At 41.3% G+C, this 17,332-nt stretch overlaps 1 protein-coding gene across 2 annotated transcripts in view; it reads left to right on the plus strand.

Annotated features, from left to right (window-relative positions):
- MYO3B (myosin IIIB) overlaps window positions 1-17,332 on the plus strand; it is a 460,851-nt gene that overhangs the window by 325,985 nt on the left and 117,534 nt on the right. For both annotated transcript variants that reach the window (XM_063712864.1, XM_063712865.1), the window contains one exon: window positions 3,104-3,206. In XM_063712864.1, coding sequence (XP_063568934.1) covers window positions 3,104-3,206 — 103 coding nt within the window. The remainder of the gene's footprint in view (window positions 1-3,103; window positions 3,207-17,332) is intronic.

Consider the following 17,332-nt stretch of genomic DNA (forward strand, 5'->3'; position numbering starts at 1 on the left):
GCTCAGCTGGGCAAGGTACCTCACGCCTGTAATCCCAGCACTTTGGGAGGCCGAGATGGGCCGATCACGAGGTCAGGAAATAGAGACCACCCTGGCTAACACACAATGAAACCCTGTCTCTACTAAAAATACAAAAAATTAGCTGGGCATGGTGGCAGGCACCTGTAGTCCCAGCTGCTTGGGAGGCTGAGGCAGGAGAATGGTGTGAACCTGGGAGGCTGAGCTTGCAGTGAGCCGAGATCACGGCACTGAACTACAGCCTGGGTAACAGAGCGAGACTCCGTCTCAAAAAAAAAAAAAAAAAAAATATGAATGGCTCATAGAGCTCAATCAGATTTTGGAAGGATTCAGTTCCTCCAGAACTCCACTCCAAGTATTGCTTTACTTCATTAAACCAGAAACACTTAGGAACCCTCCCTGATGAAAGGTGACCCATCTCTAGGGAAACTTCTATTGTCACACCTGTACATTCCCCAAGTTCGGCATTTTATGAATATTTCTACTATTTAAGTTCATAATTTTATTTTTCAGCCATGTCACTGGTCTAATTTTTTTTTTAACTCAACCTATTCATACACTTAAAATGAGTCACCTTCTCTGTCTTTTTTTTCCTTCATATCTCCATTTCTCCAATTTCCTTGTTCAGCAATTCATTTGCCAGCGAGAAGCCAGGTGATTCCAACTGTCACCAGATCATACTGAAAACCGTTTGACAATTTTGGATGCTGCCTTGAATTCGATGGTTTGATAATCTTATTTATCTCTTTAGTTTGACCCAAATCCTTCTCCCTGTTCTTCAGCAAAGCTGGGGGATGGAGGAGCAGATTCCCTCTAAGCTTTATTCAGAATATTCTGTAAGTTTCTGGTTTTATACTTCAAATAACTCTTAAAAATCAATATTTTGATGACTGAAGTGTAAATTAATAAGAAACATGGAATAAGTTTTCCCTTCAATTACATGAACAGAAATTCTATGGAAACCCCAGCAAGGTAGCTGGGGGCATTTGCTGAACCAGGTAAATATGTTGCTTCCTCTCTCATTCTGGTCTTGGACATGGCACCTTCATAAGGAGAGTCCCAAACCAAAAGAGATTTTACAGTTTTTTTTTTCAGATCTCTTTGTGCTATTTTCTTCTTTGGATGGCTATTGCTCCTTATTATTATTAGTTTTTTAACTGAGGATTTCAAAATAGGTACAGACAAAAGCTTGCAATCTTAGCTTTCCACAAGGGCACTATCATTTGGCCTTTGATCAGTGGTAGCTCTTAGTGCTGCTGATTTGGGCCAGAGAACAAGATTAAAAATTATTTGTGGTGATTTTTCCTTCTTAACAGGGAAACAGAAAGATATTTGTACCCCTGAAGTGGGTTCCCCTTTTTTGTTTTTATGTCAGTTCTTGCTTTTATGTTGCTTATCACAGCACTGCAAGTGAGTGTGGGCCAAACAGTGGTTTAGAATCTCCAAGAGGGGGAAAACCTGCCCGGTGCTCTAACTAGAGGATTTTATCAACGGAGAAAAGGCAATGGGGGAAGGGAAGGGAATTAGTTAATGAAATTCTAATAGGCTGTGGCTATTTTTCTTTATTTCTACTTTTTCCTTCTTTCAATATTGTTGTTTCACTGTTTGGCCATAATGTTTTGTGCGTGTGTGTGTGTGTGTGTGTGTGTGTAATAATAAAAATGTATTAATGTCTCATTTAAATTTTTCTCTTTGTCCTTTTGGTGTTTGTAGCAATAATAATAATAACAACAACAACAAATCTTTTTATCCATTACCTTAGCTCAAAGAATTGCACTTATTCCACACAAGAAATATTTATGCTAAGGAACCAAACTAACAATTTAAAATCAGCACATGTTCTTTCCAGAACAGACAACACAGAAACAACTGATTTATATACTTTTTATTTATTTTTCTACACTCCATTTCTATCATGTATTCTGTAATCATAATGTCAACCATTTATGCATCTTCCACAGTAAGTCACAATTCCCGAATTTATAGATTATCTTTGTTGGTTATATTTCAGTTTGGATGGTTCTAGGTTATCTAAAATAAGGATGACAAGTAGGTGTGCAGTCTCCTTCCAACCCTAACTGATTGGTAGTGACTACTTGGAACAGTGGTTCTCAGCCCTGGCCACATATTAAAATTGTCTAGGGAGCTTTTAATAATTGATGGCAGCTCCCATCCCAGATCAATGTCAGAATCTCTAGGGCTGGTCCTAGGCATGTTTAAAATCTTCCTGGATGTTTCTAATGTACAGCCAGGAGTAAGACTCGCTGATCTGGAAGCAGTGTCTCTCAAAATTTAACATGGATCAAGATCACCTGGAGAGCTTGATAAAAACACAGATTGCAAGACCCTACCTGTAGAGTCTCTGATTCACTAAGTCTGAAGTTGGGCCCAAGAATGTTCATTTCTAGTAAGTTTCCAGGTGATGTTGATGCTACTTGTTGGGCCACACTTTGACAACCACTGATGCGAAGTGTTAAGAAGGAACTTGAGGTTGAATTAAAGTTCAGTGGAAAAGAAGGCCATGATTGATTAGCCATGGTCACTGGAAGAAAGAATTCTATTTGTTACCCTCATTCTTGAGAAACTCATCAATAAACTGTCCTCAATCAAGATGTGGAAATAGGTTACTCCTGGGACGATTCCCTGTTTACAGTTAATCCTAGCCACATCATCACATTTTGTTCCTTGCCCTATCCACATCAGCAGGCAGCCTAGCCAGAACTAGAAGTTGATCTGCTGACTCTGTCTAGCACAGTGTTGTTCCAGCTATTGTATACTGCTTCTACCAGGACCCAAATCACTTGGGGCCTCTAATCTGTATACTCTTTATATCTATTGCCAGAGAGAGGTAGCTTGTTTTCCTATAAGCATAAAAACAGTTTGCTGACTGAGACCAAGCATGGAACAAGACCTGGAATCGAGAACAGCTCAATTTTAATGACATATCCTAGAAAAAAAACCTATAGAAAGTCAGGGAGTGGTATAAGGGTGGGGAGAGAAGGGCTGCAGAGAGTGCAGATGGGCACCAAAAGCTAACCCTACCTACTTCTGAACATATGCTTAGCCCTCCTTTCTTTTCTCTCAGTTCTCAGGGGCTCTCTAGATCGTAGAAGCCATTCACAAGCAGAATCCAACAATGGCCATGCACAGACTTCAAGCAACTCTCCTGCTGTCACAGAGAAAAATGGGTGAGTGTTATCTGTAAAAGTTCCCTGTTGTAAACTCAGGTGCTCCATGGTAATGGATAATGAAACAAGTATTTCTACCACTATGGTATTTTGGTGAACTGGAGAGAGTGGAACCAAAAAGTGTTTCCAGGACTGGGCATGGTGGCTCATGCCTGTAATCCCAGCACTTTGAGGGGGCCGAGGTGGGTGGATCACCTGAGGACAGGAGTTCGAGACTAGCATGGCCCACATGGCAAAACCCCGCCTCTACTAAAAATACAAAAATGAGCCGGCCATGGTGGCATGTGCCTGTAATCCCAGCTACTCAGGAGGCTGAGGCAGGAGAATCACTTGAACCCTGGAGGTGGAGGTTTCAGTGAGTCAAGATTGTGCCACTGCACTTCAGTCTGGGCAACACAGCAAGACTCTGTCTCAAAAAAGAAAAAAAAAAAAAAGTGTTTCCATCAGATTCTCCCAAAAGTCTTTATTCTACAGAGCAACCTGAACACAACCCTACTTTTTGGGTTCTCTTCATGGTTAAATCTATACTTAGCCTCATTAGGTTAAACATCCTCCCCCTGGATATTTAGCAATGTCTGGAGACATTTTTGATTGTCACAACTTTGGAGGGAAGAGTTGTGCAGTTGGCATCTAATGGGCAGAAGCCTGTGACTCTGCTAAATCTCCTACAATGTACGACAAAGCCTCCCCACAGCAAAGAATTGTCCAGCCTCAAATGTCAGTAGTCCCACAGTTGAGAAACCTACAGCCAGGCATGGTGGTGTGTGCCTGGAGACCCAGGTAATTGGGAGGCTGAGGTGGGAGTATCACTTCAGCCCAGGAATTTGAGTCCAGCCTAGGAAATATAGTTAGACTCTGTCTGTATATTAAAATATAAACATATATATATATATATGTATATATATATAAAATCTCATTTGGGGGAGATATATATATTATCTCATTTGGGTAGAAAAATGATGAGCTTCTAGAAAAACCCTAGATTTAAGCTAAAGCAAAAAGGGAGTATCATTTCCTGTTTAGCCACAGGTTTGAGTTAAATATAATTCAAAAGGAGTATAGCAGAGCTTGCCTTTCAGTGACCTCTGAGCTGCTCAAGCTGCAGGGCCCGATACCCTGGCTAAATGTAGGCTCAAGACACTTTAAGTCCAGCCAGGCCAGGCATGACACCAAGAGCTAAAGACACAAACAACTCCTAGGCCTGTTCTTCAGGGAAGCCTTTATAATCTGTCTTCTCTCAGATAAGGTTTCCAGAACCCATCACATATGTCACCAGGAGGAGGACACAGCTACAGGAAGGAGTGGACCATGGCAAAGGGAAGGCCTAATAGAATGAAACTCGCCTCTCTTATTTTCTTCCACCTTGATTATGGGGAACTTCATTAAAAGTTTTAGTCAAAGATTTCAAGAAAGAAGCAGATCATTAGAGAGTTCTTTGCATCTTTTCACCTGGAAAAGAAAAAGTCTTAATTTACAATTTTAAACAATAATTTTAATTATTTTTATTATTTTATTTTGTGAGATCTCTTAAGATTTTTGAGACTTGATAAATTAAATTCTTTATACTTCCCCAGTGGTCTCAAATTGCCATTGGGCTGCTTTTAAAGTAAAGTACTTTAGACTACTTGCCTAAAAAGTCAGAATAGCTCATTTAAGGGCACTTTAGGAAAAGACCTAATATCTCATATTAGAATAACAAAGTTTACAATTTCTAATGTGGTAGAAAGATCACTGAGCTTGGGTGGAAGACTTAGTTTCTGATCCTAGCTAACATTTTCCAACTGTCTGACCTTGGGCAAGTCAGTGAACCAGTTTGGAAAATGACTTCAACCCCAGTCTGACTTCCTTAACCTCAACTGATGTCTGACTTTACTGAGAACATCAGGACAGTGCTCTGAGCTCTTCCACTGCCCTTCTCTTCACCTTAGAATCTCTCCTTATCTTCAGCTGTCCTTCCTTCCTTTGCTCCCATCTCACAGACCCCAGATCCTCTTCCTTGTGCTGTGTTCCTGCCATCCAGGCCCTACCACTATCAGTTAGCACCTCCCCTGCTTTCCCATCTTTTACATTCTACTATCACTTTCCATTTTGCTTATACCTCCCCCCATCCTAACAAAAGCCTGCCCTTGGCCTGTCCTTCCCTCTTTTTACTTTTACCACCAGACTTCCTCCAACTGCTATCCAGGTCCACACTGCCTCATTTCCTCGCTAAACCAACCCCTTTCTCCTCAATCCTGAATTCTGATTTGTGTCCCTACAATGTCCCTAAAACTATTCTTGGGAAGCACAGCTCCCAGTTGCTAGAGCTTTATGTTCATCAGACTCTGCAGCATTTAGTTCCATGGGCCGTGTGTGCTTTCCTTGAAGAGCCCTCTTCCAAGGGTATCTGTAGTATTGCCTTCTTCAGGTGCTTCCTCAGAGGTATTCTCAGTGTTCGTTTTCTCTGGTTCCATCCTTCTTCTCTTCCACTCACCATTAAAATAAAGGCAATTCTCCAAGTCTTAGATTCTCTCCTTTCTCTCTTTCTCCCCTGGATGATACCATCTCTCACCAGTGTGTTATGGTATCAAGTCTCAGCTGTGTGAGCACGAGTCCCAAGTCTCTGTTCTGAGCTCCACACTCCTACACCCAACTCAGAGTGGACGTATATTCCTGATTCACACACCAAGACTTCAACAGAAAAGCCCCTCCTAAAGCACCTCCTCCACTCACCCTTCCGACTTCTATGATTGACATAAAAACTGTCTTGTGACCTGGCCTTCAAACCTGGCACAGTCACTCTTGACCCCTACCTCTCACTTAACCTCACTTCCAATCATTTTCCAAGTACCCTTTCCTGGTCGAGGACTGCCATTATCTCTTTTTCTTTCTCCTTCTGTCTTTACAGACCAGCTTTCATTTCTCACACCTGATCAATTGTCTTACAGCATATTCTGACTTGTTCAAAGAACTTTAATGGCTTCCTATTTTAGACCAAAAGAGGTTCCGACTTCTCAGGCTGCTGTTCCACGCTTCTCTCTAGCTCACTTCCGTTTGTCCTCCAGGATCACCTCCACCTTGTCCCTAATACACCTTATGGCCAACAAGAATCAGACTTCTTATTGTTCTACCGGTGCACCTTCCTCTCTTCTCTCTGCCCATTCCTTTCTGTTCAGCTCTTACCTTTTGGTCAAGACACATTGTCATATCCCTTTCCTCCATGAAGACCTAATTCTTTTTAATACTCCTTGAGCTGTAGCCCTTTTGTAACAGTACTACTCAAAGTGCTTTTTCACAACAGAATAATGAATTTGTGCCCAAATGTAAATCAACTCACTGCTTTCTTCATTAAGAAAGTCTCGTTACTAAAAAAAAAAAAAATCAGCTGAACCAAACAATGTACTTGGTGATGAATTGATTTGCATTCTGGCACTAGCCCCTTATGTCATTGTGAGTAGTAACAATTCACAGACTGGGTCCTCACACCACACTTTGGTGTTTCAGTCTCTTTGGTGCTCTTCATATTTTGCCGGGTGTTATGGTTGACCTTGTGCTAGCAAGTTAGCTTCTCAACAGTGAGGACTGAGTCTTACTCTTTCTTGTATCCAATATACACAATAGCTACTCAATAAGTTTATTGAGCTAACTTTCAAAGCCACTTCTCAGCACTCAGATTTTTATGAGGGAAGTGTTTTTCCTGTCAGTCTTTGGGTAGTGGCAACAATAAGAGGATCCCGGATAACTTACCAAACAGTGGGCCAGGGTATCCCTGATCCAGGGACTGGGATTCTGTTGTCCCCCTTATGTTTGTCAACTCAGTGTTCTGTGAATCAACAAGGGCTGATAGGAAGGAGTTCTGGGGCAGAGGGTGGGGTAGGAGTAGGGAGGGGTTTGGGGTGGGCAGAGTAAGAAGAGAGCTGGGTTGTGTCACTGGTGATGTTCTCATTGGGAGTAACAAACATTCAACCCATAGATTCAAGGATCCCTCGAGACAAAAGGTCCAAAGACAGAAGTTCCGGGGCTGGGTCAGCCATTCAGGAATGTCAGCAAAGACACAGGCCCCTTGCATCTCTTTGCTTTGCTGTTCTCGGCATGTCAGTCATGCCCCAACTTATGGCCACGAGGTGGCCGAAGCAACACTAAGCATCACTTCCTCACATGGCAATGTCTGGAGCAGGAAGACAGAAGTGGATGGAAAGGGGGTTCTTCTCAGGAGTCTCTCTCCATTTGCTAGGAGGGAAATCTTTCCCAGAAGTCATCCAGGAGACTTTTCTTGCATATGATTGGCCAGAATTTGCAGTGGTGGTTCTGCAGGAGAGCTGCAAAGGAGGTTGAGAGATTAGGCAAAGAAGAAGAGGGAAGCAACAAACAAGGTCTGCCTCAACAGTCCTGGAGAGACAGTAATGGGAGCAGATAGGTACCAGGAAAAGATGAAGGGAAGGCAAAATCAGAGGGAAGAGTTCATAAGGAAGATCCATACACATCAAGAAATATTGCTGCAAATAAGAACTGAAGGGAAGTGTTGAGATCATTCAGATTTATTGGTAGCATTTATTGCTATGCCAGTTTTTTTTTCCCCCACATTTTATCTCATGTAATTCTCACACCAGCCTTCTGGGTTGGTGTTACTCACTCTATATTACAGATAAACTGAACCTGAGGAAAGCTAAGGCAAATAGCTCATAAACAGTATCTCAGAGACCAGTGCTGGATTGGTTTCAGATCTACCTACACCTGCCTCCCATCAGCTAGTCGGGGAATCACTGGGTTATGCAGGGTCACACAGAGAATAAATGGTGGGTCTGGGCTTTGAATTCAGATCTTCTGTCTCCAACAATATTAACAACTGCTAGCATTTGGTTCATTAGGAACTTCCTGGGCACTGTGCTAAGTGGTTTTGTTTTTGTTTTTTGAGATGGAGTTTCACTCTGTTGCCCAGGCTGGAGTGCAGTAGCGTGATCTCAGCTCACTGCAACCTCCACCCTCTGGGTTCAAGTGATTCTCCTGCCTCAGCCTCCCGAGTAGCTGGGATTACAGGTGCGTGCCACAACACCTGGCTAATTTTCGTGTTTTTAGTGGAGATGGGGTTTTACCATGTTGGCCAGGCTGATCTCAAACTCCTGACGTCTAGCGATCCATCCCCCTCAGCTTCCGAAAGTGCTGGGATTATAGGCATCAGCCACCGCGCCTGGCCTGTGCTAAGGGTTTTACACGCATTATCCTCTTCAACCTTATGGGAAAGGTACAGATTTTGTAATCTCTGACATTGAGAGATTACAAGTAACTTGCCAATGTTACTTAATCAGTAAAGTGACAGAATCAGGATTTGAACATGGGCCTTCTGACCACAGCACTCATTTTTTAACTGGTACATTCTACTGCCTCTCATGGCTCCAGGCTCCAAATAATTAGTCCAAGGCTTTTTCTCTCTACCCACATTGTCTCTATACCTGTCATTGTTTAAATCTTAAATCACCACCCACTGAGAAATACACCCTAATTGTTATAACTGTCACCCTGTGATTGATGAAGAAAATTCCAGCACCCAGTTCTTGGGAGAAAGCCTAAAGCCTTTCATGGGAAAGGTGGTCCCATCTGTGCATGATGGGACAGGGTTAACTTGGCTGGAGAGAAGGAAACCTCAAGTTGAAAGTAAAAGTGAGCGGTTGGGGTGATGCTTCTCTGCTTCACTTCCTATGTGAGCCTGTAACTGTGTACAGTGAATGCCAGAATGGAAATAGTCTTTTATGTTGTGGGGCTTTGTTCCCATGATGGTAGTCCCCCATTTTAATGCTGATAAATACAATGGTGAGGATTATGCCCCTTAATTTAATTTGGCCTGCATATGGCAAAGCTCTCACAAGGCTTTTATGTGACATTCTTTAACACAGCTAGCCTGTTGTTGTGTAAAAGGAACCCATATGAAGAGGCAGGAGATTGATAATGCTGGTGCAAATGTTTTCACAAGACGGCTTGTAACACACCCCCAGTGAAGCTGCTTCGTTATGGGCCCTTCAATGAGGATTCAGATTCAGAGTGATGGGAACCTCCGTGACTCAGGCAGCTCGAGGAGAACTGGCACCTCACAAGGGGAAAATGAGTGCATATTTCTCCTGTGTGTCATCCTTGCGGCTCTGGGGCTTGGAGCCAATTGGGCTGACCTCAGAATTGATGAGCCAGAGAAACAGCCTCCCAGTCAGCAGGGCCAACTGTGGGCCAGATTTTCATGTGGGCTGTGAAGTACAGATTGTCACATATCTTGACGAACATTGTGTGTGAGGGGTCACGGCAGAAATACATGGCAGTTCTAAGACTGTTGAACAGAACAAATCCTCCAGCAAATTTCCTACCAGTGTGGTCAAGTTAGTGCACTAATACGTTAGAGGACCCCATATGAAACCAGAGGGAAAATGGCAGCATGATGTGGGAGTGGTGGTGGGAATAGTAGCCTTCTCTGATCGAGTGCTTAAGATGTGGTAGACACTGTATATATTGTCTCATTTGGGTAGAAAAATGATGAGCTTTGGTGACAGACCTGGGTTTGAATCCTAGTTCAATTACTTACAAGCTATGAGACATTGGACAAGTTCCTTCCTCTCTCTGAACCTCAGTATCCTAGACTGCAAAAAGGGAATAATTGGGAGGACTGGAGATAATCAAAGCAAAGGAACTAGCATAGTTCTAGACATGTAATGAATACTCAATAAGGAATTATGGCAAGCTGTTGTTGGTCATGGTGATAGAAGTAGCAGCAATAATAGTAGTAATATTAGTACGGAGAAGTTTTCTATAAAGTTAAACTCATATGAAGGATCAAGACTTTGACTTAGCTCTAGAATTGTAGACTAAAATAAGCATTGAGGTTTCCATCACCTTAGAAACTTTGAACAATGCTCACTCTGTGCTTTAACTTTAGAGACAAATTTTATTTTCTTGTATTCCTGGCTCTTATCTCAGGAGTGAATCTGAGATTGACTTTGGGCTCAGGAGTCACCCTTACCAACATTGCCAGCATGACATTATCATACCCTCAAATAATAACTTTCAGAGCTTAGTTGATTGCTAGAACTTTCTTAGACTTTCTAGATTTTTAAAATATTAATTGGTCACATGTATTTTCAAAACCTTCTTGAAGGCAGAAACCTTATCACCAGCTGAAAGAAGCTTCAAGGAAAAAATCTGTTTTGAGTTATGTTTTTCCTTGAGGACTTGCTTATGGCCGTACATAAATATTTATCTGAACTATTTCAACAAACCCTAAATCATCAGTGATTCTTATGCAAAGAGTCCTTTTAGAAGATTTCTGTATGTCAAGAATTCCAGCAGTCTCTTTCTAAGAACAGATTCCAAGGACCAGAGGCCTCTTTTAAAATAGTTGGAACTCTTTGGTGGTTTTCAACATGTCTTTTGTTTTCATATTCTGTATATCTGTTCACACTATTCCATCTAAATAGAATTCCCTTGCCAGTCCTGTCTTTACCTGTTGATGTTTTACTCATCCTTCAAGGTCTCATTCACGTGACATGCAGACAAGGGCAAGAGAAGAGCATCCCAGGCAGGAGAAACGGAGTGTGCCATAGCCAGAGGCAGGATATGCAGAGCCACTCTTGGAAGGTGAGAGGTCCAGTGAGAAGAAGGCAGAGGGTAGGATGGGGGTGGTGTGAGGCAGGAAGAACTATTACAGGGAATAAGGCACCAAGATATGGGAGGTCTTCAAAGTACACAAAATGTTTTGTCATTCTATAGGTCAAAAGATGTAAACCCATAGTGTTTGGGTAGAATATAGTCTACAGACATGTTTTGTTTGGCTGAATGTTTTTAAATTTTTAAAATTAGATTCTAACACATAAAAATAGATTTCATGTCATTCAGACTTCTGATAGCTCTTAAAAAACCTGAGTATCTGGCAGCAAACTGCTGGAAGTGAGCAGGAGCTGTCTTTTACAGATCCCTACTTGCCCGCCTGCATAATTCATGGCTTGGCCTGCCAGCATCCAAGTTTGATTCTTGCCTGCTGTGTGCAGGGCACCATCTAGGTAGAGGAAACGATTCAGCTACAGACCCTGGAGCTGAACTGCCTCTGTTCTGGCCCAGGTTTGTGTCCAACTACCTCAATGACCTTGGGCAAGTGTGTTTCTAATAATGGTACTTACCTCATGTGGCCATTGTGAGAATAAACCGTAGGAAACGTTTAGATGACTACCTAGTATGTAGTTAAGTGGACAAAAATGTTAGCTCTTATTACTGTATCCCACATGAGATAATAAACTTTAGGGCTGAAACTGTCGCTTATTTCTGTAGCACTCACAGACTCTAGAATTTAGAATCTTTGGCCATAACTGGCATAAAATGAAATAATTGATGAATGGATAAGTGAATATGTGCTCCTTGAGTTTTTATTTCTGTGAGGTCCAAAGCTAAATTTAATTACTTTGTTCTCTAGAAATGCTTCCTATTTACCTTGAGTTTGATTTGAGCATCCTAGTTAGTTGATAAAGGAGCTAGCTTCTCAAAAAGTCAAAAATCCTAATTAAACAAGTGAAGGGAGATTCTATTAACACTGTGTCATTTTTCTGTGATGCATCTACCTTCCTAACTCAAAAATAAACTCCAAGTTTGGGAAGATGTTTCTGTGTTTTCTTTAGGAAGCTCACTTATTGGCTGGTAGCCGTCTATGGTTAATATCTCAAATTGAGGGTCAGTTGCTAGGAACTAGGACGTGCTGGACTTCAGCAGATATGATGTTAGAATGGATGTTTGACTTGGGTTTTCTTATACCCCATGCCTGCCACGTGATCCACACTTCAAGGCAAAACTTTATTTATTTGTTTTTTTGAGATGGAGTTTCGCTCTGTCGCCAGACTGGAGTGCAGTGGCGCAATCTCAGCTCACTGCAACCTCCGCCTCCTGGGTTCAATTGATTCTCCTGCCTCAGCCTCCTGAGTAGCTGGGACTATAGCTGCGTACCACAATGACCAGCTAATTTTTGTATTTTTAGTAGAGACGGAGTTTCACCATGTTGGCCAGGATGGTCTCAATCTCTTGACCTCAAGTGATCCACCTGCCTCAGCCTCCCAAAGTGCTGGGATTGCGTGCATGAGCCACTGTGCCCAGCCTCAAGGCAAATATTTTTGTGTCCGATGCATCAGATGACGATGGACGGTTTGGCATAGGAACCAACTTTCAGTTTTTTAACATTTCTTCTGTATAACTGAAGTCACATCATCATCCCCATCAAGGCCTTCAATGTGATCACCTGTGGACGTGAACTTTTATGTTTACATTAATTTATCCCTAAACATACTTGCTGTCAACAATGTTGCTCTACAAAGTTGACTAGCAATGTTGGGCTCACGGGCTCTCTGGAAAACTTGAACATTTTCAAACCCATTTTAATTTCGTTTGAATAAACTTCATCTAAAACTGAATCATGTACTCAAGATCCCAAAAAATTGCTGTTTAATTTCACCTGATAGCTCTCTTCTTTCTTATAAAAAGTCAATTTTTTAGTATGATATTTTTAGCATGATAGTGCCTCTGCTTTTTCTAAAGAACTCTCAATCTCTCACACATGAACACAAAGAGTAGAACAACAGACACTGGAACCTACTTGAGGGTAGAGGTCGGGAGGAGGGGGAGGAGCAGAGAAAATGATTATTGGGTATTAAGCTTAGTACCTGGGTGATGGAATAATCTGTACAACAAACCCCTATGACACAAGTTTACCGATATAACAAACCGGAGCATGTATTCTTGGACCTAAAATAAAAGTTAAAAAAAAAAAAAAGAAATTTCAATCTCCTTTAGACCTCTCCTTTCCTTCCTTCCCTTCTGTCCTCCTTCTCTCCCTCCCTCCCTTCCTTCTTCCTTTTCTTTCTTTCTTCTTTGTATCTCTCCTTATACTATTTATATCTACATCTCTAAAGTTCTGGTTTCTGATCCAAAAGACAATTTCAAATAATAAGAAAATCTGATAAGATCTCTAACCATTTCTCTGTTCCTCATCCCCTTCCTGCATTACCCGTAGAAATTCAGCACATTGCTGGTACCTACATTGTATCCTCATCAAGACCTTTATTATATTCAGTCTCAGAATGAGTTTCTGCCCAAAAGATCTTTACATATTGAGCCTATTTTCAAAAGTTTGAGAAAGGAAAATGGACTCAAGTGGAAAATATTACAGGAAACAAAATTTTGTAAAAATGTGCTTTATATAAGAGTGCTTCATTATCAACACATAAAGAAACCTAGATTATAATCCTACAGGTTGAAAGAAGATTAACTTTGTACATTTTCACAATTTTATTAACTTCACTTTCTTCACTGGGTTATAAGGAAAACATAGTGGTGTTTCAGTTCCAAGTATATTTTGTGAATTAAATAGCAGCTTGTTCCTCACTATAAAAAACAAATATGCCAATGTATTTTCCACTAGCATCGCCCTGGTCACCTTAAATTAAGAAGACACTGGAGTATTTGCCATTAAAGGCTGTTAACAGTGGTAATGCCAAATCTCTGTGTGCATCTTAGTAACTTCTCAGACTTGTCTCCTTGATGAATAGACAAAACAGGAGGAGGGGTGAATTTGTTCTTTTTATCTGAATGGTGTAGGTAGGGAAGACAGAGAGCAATAGAGAGCTCTCGTGAAACAGAGCTGTAGCAACTGCTGTGCTTGGGAAATTAGATAATAAACAGTCCCTGATACCAAAATTCTAATGGCCTAAGATCAACACAGTCTGGAGACGCAGGTGGGAGTGGCCTTCCTTGCTCTGATCCAGACCCTCCCAGGAGAGCTCTTTGTGTCAACAAGAACAGCCAGTGCTCCTGGCCAGCTCCCAGGACTCAGAGTGGGGCTATCATTTTTGTTTGCTTTGCAAATATCTTAATGGGAAGTGGTTCAACACCACCTATGGGTTAATCTGAGGGGTTCTGCTTGGCAGCTGTTAGCTCTGAGAACCACATGGCCACTCTCGGGTGCAGGGAGTCAGGCTAGCTGTTAACTACCCAGTGCCAGGTTGAGGCATCATCTTTGCTTATTGGATTTACTGACTGGCAGGAAACACCTTGTTGACTTTTATTTTTAGTTTGTTCCTCCTGGGAGAGCAAGGATGTTATTCTCAGATCCAACTGTGCTTTTTTCTCCAAGGGAGGGCAGTTGTTTAAATTATTTTTACTAGCGTGAAGGATCCTTTCACCTAAGCTCATTCTCAGAATCTGAAACTTCATATTAAAAGTGGTGGTATGGTGAAGGTGGAAGGGGCATTGTTGCCACGAGAAAGATTTAGTGTATTAGCCTGCAGGGAGGGCAAACAGTGGAAGCCACAGCCCTTGTCTTCACCTGGGATCTAAAGAGTTGGATAGACAGTGAATTTCTCTGCTCTACAGTTCCCTTAGTCCTCTCCCCCTCCCTCTCCTCCACCCCAGCATGGCTTTAACTTGTCTTACCTTGACCCATAGGAATGTTTCCCTGGGTGACACAACCAAGTCATGCCTTTCTGGATCTGTGTCTGCTGACATTGACACAGATGATCTCTTTCTTTATGCTTTCCTTACTGGATTTCAGGCAGGGTAGGATGGTTTCCACAAAGCAGGTTAGGGAAGTACCTGGAGTGATGACAGACATGTAGACAGTTTCCAAATGCCCCATTTGTGAAAATGCAGAAAGTTCAGATTTCTCTGTAGGTCCTGGAAAAAGTGTCTAGCTACCCTCAGGAATAGTGTGACCCTGCTTTTAAAGACTCATTCTTTCCTGGGGGTTTTCTACACCTACTTGTAGGATTGTCTTGTGGTTGACAACAAGGGCCCTAGAGTGCACTAGACCTGCTACTACAGGGTAAGAACTTCATAAACCCACTTATTTTCTCAAGGCTTCAGTTTCCTCATCTTTAAATGGAAGATCAAATAGCACAATATCTACCTCACCAAGACATGAAAGTTAAATGAGGTAACATATACAAAGTATGTAGCATCTCATTTGATGCATAAAAAGCACTCACAAATCGTAGTTCATCAGCCACTTTCTCTTTAGACTCCTGATCCCTCTCCATTCACACCTAAAAGTCTATTCCACATCATCATTGCCCTGCTCAGTGATGGTCCTCAAGCTTCTCAGCTGTGACATTGCTGACTAGTCACCACCCACTGCACACAATCTTGTTTAGGCTTTTCATTTGTAAAAGTTTCTGAAAATGTCCTTCCCTCCTCTCACGCCCCCTCCCTCACCTGTCCTTGGGCCCCATCGTTTAGTGTCATGTGCATCATGCACTTCATTTCAGCACTTCTTTCTTCTCCTTCCCTGAACTAAGTACTACTTTCAGAATTAAAAGAGGAAAACTGGGTTAAATATTATCTTTTGTGGGGGTGGGGGTGTGTGCAGTGGTGAAAAGAACATCCCCCAGTTACAGCATGAAAAGGATGTAATAAATGGTCTCTGAAGTTTCCTTTTTCTCCACAAGTCTATGCCTTGGCCTAATTCAGTCTTAAAGTGCTAGAACTGTAACTCAAAAGTAGCTCAACCCACAAGTTATCTTAAGACTCCACCCAAAGGAAAAGCACAGATTCTAGAAAGGCAGCCACACAGATACCTCATCATTATTATTCTCCCTTGAAGTTTCCATGTTTACGGATTTGTCTTTCAGATGTGCAAAATCATAAACAATAAGTAACCACATTGTTAAGTATGTGTTTTATTTCTAACTTCTGACTATATATGCATCTTTAATTTAATTATTTTAAAATCTTGTCTTGTGTTTTTATTTTGTTCTGCCCAGGAGAACAAATGTAATCATTTTTTCCTTAGCTCAGGCAAGAGTTTTTATTTATATTTTGCTGATGAAGAAGTGGAGAGGTGATTTGCCCAAGTTAGAGTTGCCATGTTTGGCAAATAAAAATGCAAGATACCCACTTAGATTTGAATTTTCTATAAACAACAAATAATCTTTTTTGTTTAAGTATATCCCATTAAGTATTTGAAAATACTTATACTAAATAATTACAAACATACCTTGTTTTATTCCCTTTTGCTTCATTACACTTCACAGATACTGTGTTTTTTACGAACTGAAGGTTTGTGCCACCCTGTGTTGAGCAAGTCTATTTTTGCCATTTTTCTAATAGCATGTGCTTACTTCATGTCTCTATGTCAGAATTTTTTAGCCATATTTTGAAATTAAGATATGTACATATTTTAGAAATAAGGCTATTGCACACTTAATAGATAATAGTGTAAAAATAACTTTATATGCACTGGGAAACCCAAAAATGTGTATGACTCACTTTATTGCGATATTTGCTTTATTGAGGAAGTCTAGAACAAAACCCACAGTATCTCTGAGATATGTTTGTTGTTAGTCTGGAGTTCAAATTCAACTGGTTGTCCTGTTTTTTTGTTTGTTTGTTTGTTGAGACAGGGCCTCACTCTGTCACCCAGGCTGGAGTGCAGTGGAATGATCTTGGCTTACTGTAACCTCAACCTTCTGGGCTTAAGTGATCCTCCCATTTTAGCCACCTAAGTAGCTGGGACTACAGACGTGCGCCACCATGCCTGACTAAATTTTTTTGTAGAAACAAGTTCTCACTATGTTGCCCAGGATGGTTTTGAACTTTTGAGCTTAAGCAGTCCTCTCATCTTGGCCTTCCCAAAGTGCTAGGAGTACAGGCATGAGCCACCACACCCAGCCTCGGTGTCCTGTATTTTATCTGGCAACTCTAGTTCAGGTGTTTTAGAACTAATGTATCATGAATATGTATGCGTATAGCCTGACTGTATATCATGAAATATATTGCTAAATCTACCAAGTGTTTATAGCATTCCTCTAACCTCTGCATGCCGTAACACATAGTGTTTTTTGCCCTTTAAGGACTTTTGAAACCATATTCAGGGATATCAATTCCTACTTATTTATTAAGGTCTTTATTCAAATGTCACTTTCTGTAGCCACTCAATCTAAAATTGCAGACCCTGCCTCCAATACTTTCTATCCCCCTTCCCTGCTTTAATTTTCCTCTTTGGCATTTACTTGTATTTAATATGCTACATAGTTACTTTTCTGTTTCAATTTGTGTCTGCCACTTGAATGTAGGTTCATGAGCAGAGGACTATTGGATCTCCTCTGCTGTATCCCCGGTACTTACAATAGTAGGAGACA

Source organism: Pongo abelii, chromosome 11 (assembly GCF_028885655.2).
Source record: "Pongo abelii isolate AG06213 chromosome 11, NHGRI_mPonAbe1-v2.0_pri, whole genome shotgun sequence".
Lineage (NCBI taxonomy): Eukaryota > Metazoa > Chordata > Mammalia > Primates > Hominidae > Pongo > Pongo abelii.